The sequence below is a fragment of the Mesitornis unicolor genome, unplaced genomic scaffold (assembly GCF_000695765.1).
Source record: "Mesitornis unicolor isolate BGI_N332 unplaced genomic scaffold, ASM69576v1 scaffold43952, whole genome shotgun sequence".
In the NCBI taxonomy this organism is placed as follows: domain Eukaryota; kingdom Metazoa; phylum Chordata; class Aves; order Mesitornithiformes; family Mesitornithidae; genus Mesitornis; species Mesitornis unicolor.
In genome coordinates this window covers 1811-10968 of record NW_010167934.1, presented here as the reverse complement: position 1 = coordinate 10968, position 9158 = coordinate 1811, and the positions used below count along the sequence as shown (strand labels likewise).

Sequence of the window (9158 nt, the reverse complement as noted above, 5' to 3'; positions counted from 1 at the left end):
TTTCTGTTCAAAGACCCAGAAGGAAGTTGTACTTCCAAGTGTTCTGCATGTTTTCCTTAGAAATAAAGTACTGAACCTTTATTAGTTGTCCAGGAGGACTTACTGGCAAACAATGTTCTTGTGGGTAGAAACTCTCACTGCAGCGGACAAGTTGGCCAAAAGCAAACTGATGATAATTCACTTTGGAGTGATTAGTCCTTTTACTCAACAATAACATTTCAATTTCTTGGCTAGTTTAAAACTTTGATATATGTAAACCTTGCGCAGAAAGGATGCAGGTGTTTAAAGTTCTTTTAGATCTAATACAAGTTAAAAGGGTTTAAGTCTGCTTTTCTAATAATGGGTATTTCAGTTGTGCCTCAGTCCCTCTCCCTTTTTTTCCCATACAATAAAGTATGAAAGTAAATAGAGTTCACATTGCACTTCTGGTTGCTTATAACACTTAAAGCATTGGTCACCTGCGAAAACACAGAAGAGAAAGATCTGCATTTCTGATACTTCAGAAGAGCACAGGAGTTTGAAATCTTCAGGACTCGGTACTTGGATGCATAGAACCCATACCTGTAACTTTGTGGCAGTTCCCACAGGTCTCTGCCTGCTGGAGCTCCTCTTTCAATGCCCTGGTTGTTGCTGTGATACCCTGTTGCCCAGCCCAGGTTCCAGTGAATTAAACTACATTAAATTCATTTCCTGAAACTGAACAGTTTTTGAGTGTGTCTGAGATTGATTAAATATTTGCTAATCATAAATTAAGTGCTTTTAAAAAATCATTTGAGAACACATATCAAGGCTGTTAGCTTTCCACAAGTTTCAGCAGAGCTCAATACCATCTCTGAGAGGAGACAGCCATTTTCATATATATATATATATTTATCAAAAGCACCATGAACAATTCCTTCTTTTACAGCCACAACGTCCTGTCAATCTCCAGCATTTTCAAACTGTGGATAAATATGAAATAGCAGAACTGAGAAGATGCTGCTTGCATCAGTTTACATAATTTTGTTTTTCCTGCGACAGACTCAATCCACCTGTACAAGACATTCATTCCTCCTCGTCTCCCATCCTGAGGTCACCACTGCAATGACGGCACAGTCAGTCTTACAGCTTCCTGATTCACTGTGAACTGTAGGCTCCTGCAGCCAGCAGCAAGTTTCTGCGAGTGAAATGGAGGTGCACAACTGGGGTTGATTTGGTCATGTATGTACCTAGTAACAGCTCCTGTGAGTTTTCAGGCAAGTTTATATGTCCAGTGGCTGTAGTAAAGTCATCTGTTTCTAAATCTTCAAATGCTTTCACAGCATCCCACAGACGAACTGTGTTATCCATTGAACCTAAAAAGAAAAAAGAACAACAGTGTAAAGTGTTTTATTAATAAAAAAGTTACCAGGGAGCAAGGTAACAGAAATTAAAGCTCAAAAAGGTGGTTTGCTCATAACAGTAGACTTATGCCTTCATTCTGCAAGGAAACAGACTTTAACAAGCCTCTAACATACTGAACACACATAAAAACTACCAGGATTTCAGCTTTCCTGTAATCTAATCTGTGGATAAAACACAAAGAAGTACTCTCTCAGAAAACCAGGGTTCGGATTGTATCACCTAGCACTGAAAAAGGAGGACCTTCCTGTGGGCTAGATGCCAATTTCAGGAAACATTTATGATTCTAGGTCACATAGTAACAGTTTCTTTGTTCGATACAGGGAAGACAGCAGAATTTTACAGACCCAGTAGCCTGTGCTTTCACTGGAGTGGTGGCAGATAAATGGGAGTAACCACTCTGCAGGCTGGATCAAACCTGTACCCTGTCTGTTAGCTCTCAGTCCTGCAGCAGCAGCTCACTGAGGATTCTCACTGCACTGCATTTAGGAACAGAATACTAAATAAAACTAGAACATTCCTAGCCTGGTTTCAAGAGGAAATTGCCCTGATGTAATTAGAGTGTCTGTCCATTGCTTCACTTATCACTAACTTGAACTTGTTGGCTAATTTCAACCAGTTGACAAAACACAACAAGTTTCAAATTCATCAAATCCCTATGCATTTTACGAAAACAGTTCACTAAACATGGAGAGACAAAACTTTGTGCCTCCATGAAGGGAAAGCTGGCAAAGGAGCTCTGCTACATTAGACACAACAGAATCCACGTGGACAGGCAGGAAAAACAAGCCAGCTTCACAAGTTCTGCTTCTCATAGACCTGATTGCTAACATTACACACACATTTATATATCAAAAACCTACCATGAAGAAATAGTAAGGATGTGGATAATCCATCTTCCTCTCTGTCCCTTCCCCTCTCTTCTTCTTAGTCCTGCTGCATGTCCCACTCCAGTATCCTGTGCCTCTTCAGTCCAGCCACTTCTTGTCTGCCCTAAAGTTATTTCTAACTTCAGTTCCACCCCCAACACTGTACTCAGATCCCAACATCCACTACTGCCTAACTGTGTAATACCTTCCCTCTAGTTCCTGGTATAGCGAGGGGTCATACTCCACAGCCCAGCGGAGTACTCACCTTGTACTAGCAGTTCCAAGTTGCTGAATTTGCTAAGCAAGTGATTCTACTTTGTCTTCCTCAATTTAAGGAACCAATTATATCATTTGTCTTCTGACTTTTGGAACATAACAGAAACTTCACTGTTTCCAGTGAATTATACCTGATGCTAAAATCTCCCCATCTCTACTGAATCTGAGCGCGTAGATTGTGTCAGTGTGCCCTTTCAATTCTCCAACCATCAAGCCGTGTCCAATGTCCCACAGCAGAACTCTTCCATCTGTTGCCCCAGTAGCCAGGAATCGTCCATTAGGAGAAAATGCCAATGAGTGAATTGGTCCCTAAAACAGACATTTAGGGGGAGGGGAACACCAAACAAGTTAATTAAGTCTATTCACATTCAGTCAGTCAAGATGTATTTGTTCTGAACACTACTCTTCAGAATCTCATCACTGAAATAAAATCACTTTCACAGCGCGAGTGATAGCCTTTACCTTATGTCCAGTGAATATCCTTACACAATTCCCGTTCAAAACATCCCAGAGCCGTACAGTCCTGTCTGCCGAGCCTGTGGCAATATAGTTAGAGTTTGGATGAAATCGGGTACACGTCACATCAGCAAGATGGCCAGCAAATATCCGTAAAGGCTGGTAGTGATCTGTTGCCCACAGGCTGAAAAGAAAAGCTTTATTAATAAAAAGAACCCTAACGAAGTTCAGTATCTCTTGCAGAATGAAGAATAAAAGGAAGTAATTACACAGTGGCTTCTTACTGGTCAGTTTATTGAATTAATAGGATCTGTTTTGGAAAAGTAGACTTTTCAAAAGGGAGAAATAAAGAATATTCTGTCAAGATGCTAAAACAACTGGAAAAAATTACCTATAATCAGATGGTCAAATAAGAGATGACCATCTCTTGAGTCATCAAATAATCTGATGTGTGTTAAAAATATCCTACGTTAGAACATTTATTCAGTATTTTAATTGACATAAAATAAAATTTATTTCCAGTAATGAAGTAGGTTAGAGTACATCAGCTAATCATTTTCATGTTTAATCCACCACAAACTGACCGAGACAAGGAAAAAACCCATCCAGTTTCTTACCGAGCCACTCTGTCGTGTCCCCCTGACACAAAGTAATAACCATACGGAGAGAACTGTGTATCCCATACTGGGTAGTTGTGTCCTTTATATCCCACCAAACATGTGAATGTTTGGAGACTCCACAATCTGACAGTGCCATCCTCAGAACAGGACAACAGATAGTTCCTGTCACAGGAGAAAGTAAAACATATTACATATCAAACCTACACACTGATTGTATAAACATTGGACAAACACTGTGACATGTCCATAGTAAGAAAAATTGTCCACTGCACAGCATCTCTTCAGCATGTCACATATAAATCAACACTTTAGTAGGGTACGTAATAATAACCAATTCAAGCAGAATCCAGTGCTAAGCCCTTATACAAAAAATGAGATGATTGGACATCGGTGACTAATTCTGATGACACTTACAGCACTACTGAAGGGAGAAAAAAACCCAAACCACCAAACAAAACAACAAAACCCACCACAGAGCTGGTCAGGAATTTCAGTTATATGAAAAAGAATAAAATTCTTTAATACAACTCTCAACATAATTTCAGGATTTCCTGAAAGAGAATTCATATCATATTCACATTCTCAATTGATAATTATAGTCTGTATTTATGTTCCACAAAAGTTTACCTCTCAGCTATGTTTCTGTAGTGGTTATTTCCTGTCTAGACACATGCAAAAGCAAAACTTTATAGACATTTAAACCTCTTTTCTACTGTCCAGACTCTCATAACTACATGAAAGTTATAAATCTCTTGTTTTAAAGATACTATTCCATACAGTTTAAAGATAAAGCCTCCATAGGATATGAGAAACTTGAACAGGTGTACCGATACACTACTCAGTCTGGTTGTATGTTTTGCAATACTATAAGTGAAATCAATGTTGCAGTATTTTTCCTCTACACTTCCATTAAACACAGCTTAAGCTACAGTTTGCAAAAAAGATGGTCTATTTTTCCATCCACATCCTGATCATCAAAAAAGGTGCTGGCATCCTCAGCTCCAGTTGATTTCAGTAACAGCTGACAGTGCCCAGCACCCTGAGCATAATGAGCACTTACGCTCGCACAGTTTCTTATAAGCTACATAAACAAGAATTGCTTTAATCTTCTGGGAAAAGCTGCATTAAGAACAGGTTTGCGTTCAGTAGCATACAATTACAACTCAGGACAAGCAAACTAGTTAGCTTGTAAACTTATTTTACCTATCGGGACTGAAGCTGGTGCCATAGACAGGTCCACTGTGACCATATAAAATCTTCAACTCACTTGCTGTTTTCTCATCCATGATCCTCTCCAAGACATCATCTGATTCTTTGTCGATGAGACTGAGGTCTGCAATATTGCAAAGTTCATGTATCGTAATAATTGCCAGAAGTTCAAAAATAAATGCCATGAACAGGAAAACAAATAATATTTTCTCTAAAAGAGGCAAGTATGACATGAATGTGATAAGGTACCTGAGAATTACTAAGTCTGAAATCTATAACGGCATTTAAAGTATTTTTTACCATTGTAAAAGGTGAAATTAATGCTTTACATAAATAAACACTATTTCTTAAGTCTTAACTAAAAGCTAAAATAAATTAATCCTGGCATGTGTTATTTTTATACAATTTTTTTTCAGCCTCCAAACACAGTAACATTCCCTTGACAGAGATGCCAAATTTTCATGTTCTCCTAGGAAGTTAATATGCCATGAACACACTTTTCAGACAAGTTTCGACAGCTGCACGCTACACGCAACTCTAAATAACTTTCAATCTGCAGGCTCCTGAACATAATGACCACATCTCAGTTAAATATCAAGATTAAGAAACATTTGCGTGGTATCTAGCTGCAAACCGCAACACTGTTACATAAAGAGCAGAATTAAACAAGCCTGGTTTCCTTGAATTTGCATAGGTGTTGAGCTACAGGACATTGTCCTCCATCCTTCTAAGAGTTCTCTCCTGTAAATTCCCTCAGGGTATCTCAGGTCCCGCCCTAGATCACCTAAACCCAACTGTCTACTACACCCTGTAGTTACCATCCAGTTAGGAGCAAGATGGCTAGTTCCACCCTAGTTATGGCTAGTTCCAAGCTCTGTGCACTGACCACCTCACAGACACATGGCATTCACAACCAAATTTTTCATTCATTTAGAAGTGTTTCTAATGGTAGCACATAAGATGCGATCATATATATCTGTGCACATATTGTTTCTTCAAAGTAAAAGCATCCAACTGCTGCAGACAACTCTCCCGCCACAGACATCTTTCTTTGCTCATGCAAAACACAGCTGTCACAAGTAGTGCATGTTCATATTAAGTGTTACTGTCTTAATTACCTGCTGCTGTTTTCACACTGCGTAGCTTTTTCGGAGTCACAGACCACACTCTGACAGTAGAATCAGCAAAGCCTCCTACAATCATGCTAGAGTCATCTGTAATATCCACTGCAGTCAGACCCTATGCACAAGACATGCATTTATAGTTTGTAATGTTTGGAATGCATAATGAAAGATACAAAATCCGAAGTAACGTTTTAAATGAAAATAAAGTAACTCAACTTATTCACAAAAATAAGAGAATTATTCCAGAAGAGACAAAGACACAAATTATTGCAAATTAAAAATAAAGCTATATGAATGAACCACAGTAAATAGTGACAAAACAGTACTGTTTTCCAGTATTTTGGTGAAAAACATCTACTGTATTCTGTATCAGGGCCCTGTATAAGGGTCCCACACCAAAAAACAAAAGAAGGAATTATGGCAAAATCAGAGCAAAACCAAGGAACTTGGAAATTAAATAGTTTAAGGAGCCTTTAAAGAGAATTTTGGAGATTTTGGAACATAAAATTTGCAACAGTTATTCCAAATACTCCAATAACCCTTGCCAAATCTGTTAAGTCGTCTTTCTTTATTAAAAGTGATGTTTATAATTTTGATTCCCTTTTCCATATTACACAAACTGTTCTTTTACCAACCTGGTAAGCATTAAGGAACGTGTAGAAACAGATGGAGGGCAGGCACTCTGGGCCAAGACGCACACGCCTTGCAGCTTCCTTCATATTCATTACTTTATCCAGCTTGTCAGAGTCTTTCAGTTCAGGCAGAGGAATTCTACAAGAAGCACACATTTTTATGAACTAAAAGCACCTTCCATACTGTTAATCTAAACAAAGAAAGTTAAACCTTTGCATGCAACCCTGTACCTCAATATTGAAATACGAAACAAGAATTAGAAAAAATGAAAGACTGTGTAAGAGATTAACTGATGAAAACAAGAGGCAGTAGCTTTAAAAATTTCAGATAAGCAGTGGAACAAGATAAATAACTGAGTATGACCTGAAAAAGATTAGTGGGTAATTGAGTAAAATTTTAGCAAGGGAAGTCTAGATTGACTTGAAGGACAAAGACAGAGGGTTATATGCTAAGCTTTCCATTACCTCCCTTAGAAGTCTTATGGCTAAAGCTGTGTACAGCTGAAATGGCCAAAGAGCTAAAAACATCATGTGAATTGCAATGCAGATTTGGCATGACAAGACTGGATTTAACAAGCCTTCTCTCCACATCATTCCCTTGGTACCTGTTTTGGGGAGGAGCATTAGGGTCTTGTTTTTTACTTTTTGACCCCGCACTATCTTTTTTAGGTTTTTTCTTCTTTGGCTTTCCTTCCTCATTTTCTCCTTCTTCATCTTCATCATCCAAAGGCACATCAAACTCTGGTTCTTTCAATAAGCCAAAAAAAACCTGCAAGCCAATAAAACACATGAGACAAAACAGTAATTGCTGTTCTTACTGAAAATTATTTTTCTTTATTGAAACTTTTCAAGGTAATAGCCCAAGCAATAGAGTTGCCCCTCTAAAACCGCTATGTTTAATATTACTGCATATGTTACTGGTTAGCCCTTAAGAAATGTAGTACATGCTCTGCTGTTTTACCCAGCAGCTGATCTGGACAACTCTAAGTTCTCCCACCATCTCTTAGCACTTCCTTAAAGCAGAATCCCTACAGCTTACAGAATTCCCCTGTGTAATACTGTGGTACTACACTGTCAAGATCTACACAAACAGCCCTTGCAGTAATAACTGGCAGCAGGTAAGAATTCCATCTGTTGTACAAAAGAGAAAGCCAATTAGTCAGGTGCCTATTTTAAAACCACAGAATGATTCAGGAATTACTTTAGTTCAGTGAGCCGAATACAAAGATGTCTCTCAAAGGGACGGTTCCTTCTGCCAGAGAGTGACACATCTTGGTCTCTCTATTCCTAACAACTATTTGTACAGTTCTCTTCCATTGTTCTGTTCATGCTGTCTTTTAAGATCTCAAGTGGCAACTGTCAGTCTATACTAAGGTATCTCCCTGAAAAACTAGGGAGAACCGTTCAATTACAAGAGCGCAACAATCTTTCCCTCCTACCTTTGCTTTATTTGCCTCTCGTTTTGCCTCTCCAGCCAAGCTTCCAACCATAGCATCTATCTGCTGTTTACTGCGAGGCATTCCATCAAAGATATCGATGTAAAGATGTTCCTGAACAATGTTCCAGATCTGATTGTTCTGCTTCTCCTGAAGATGCCTCTTCAAGAGCTGGTAAGAGTCGCGAGAAATACGCAGCACAAACTTGCTCGTTCGGAAATCCAGCATGGTCTCGTTACCTTTCATATGTTCTTTTTTGGTTAAGCTAGATAATACACGCAGGTCATCCTGGTAATAGCACTCCTGATCCCCATGAAATCTATTGAAACAATTTAAGATACGGTAAAAGATTTATTACAAAAACATTACCTCCTAAGTGCACATTATTTACATTACTTTAACGAGAAACATACACGTAAGGACCTTTTGGGAGCTACTGACTACATACGAGATTATTTTTCTGCTGAAATAAATTTCATCCTAGAGAAGCTACTCCAGTGACTTACTGTACACAGTATAAGTATTCAACAGTTAAAAACCAAAATGAAGAGAACGCACAAATGGAAACACAGAATTTCATACACCCAAAGGGCTCTCTCCTGAAGTAAATAGTTACACTAACATGTTTAGTTATAGAAATTCAACTCTAATTTGTGGTATCATCAAGTACAGGCCATTTTTCTATTACACAGGACTACACAGACGTATTTCTAGCCGATTCATTACATGAATATGCACATTTCACAGTTAATACGTTTCTCATTCTCCACTTCCATTATGTAATAACTAACATATGTCCAGAGTTTTCCTTTTTTACTCAAACCATGTTATAAAATAGTTATGGCAGGGAATATTTTAACTATTTACAGAACCATTTTTGCTGGCCATATTGGAGGGAGACAAAGTTATTCTTTTGGATTGAAATATTTCATAATTAGTCTGAATCCAGAAAACAAATTAAAATTTCATTTTATCAAGTGATAAAGAAGTGAAACATATTAAGAGCACAGACAAATGTAGATTAGCAATAAATTAATTCCTTTAATCTTATTTGAAGAATTTAAACATACATGCTATGACATCAGCAAATACTTAAAACGTATGTTACTTTGGCAACTCTGTGCAATTTTCCAGTGCTAAAAAAATGACCCCACAA

General features: G+C 38.1%; 1 protein-coding gene across 1 annotated transcript in view; it reads right to left on the bottom strand.

The window, feature by feature from the left end:
• Window positions 1-871: 871 nt before the first annotated feature.
• TAF5 (TAF5 RNA polymerase II, TATA box binding protein (TBP)-associated factor, 100kDa) overlaps window positions 872-9158 on the bottom strand; it is a 9896-nt gene continuing 1609 nt past the window's right edge. The window contains exons 3-11 of the mRNA XM_010178856.1: window positions 8006-8321; window positions 7172-7335; window positions 6570-6705; window positions 5929-6049; window positions 4805-4934; window positions 3599-3763; window positions 2988-3165; window positions 2657-2834; window positions 872-1334 (exon numbers count right to left, since the gene is read on the bottom strand). Of these exons, the coding sequence (XP_010177158.1) occupies window positions 1117-1334; window positions 2657-2834; window positions 2988-3165; window positions 3599-3763; window positions 4805-4934; window positions 5929-6049; window positions 6570-6705; window positions 7172-7335; window positions 8006-8321 (1606 nt within the window). The 3' untranslated portion in view covers window positions 872-1116. The remainder of the gene's footprint in view (window positions 1335-2656; window positions 2835-2987; window positions 3166-3598; window positions 3764-4804; window positions 4935-5928; window positions 6050-6569; window positions 6706-7171; window positions 7336-8005; window positions 8322-9158) is intronic.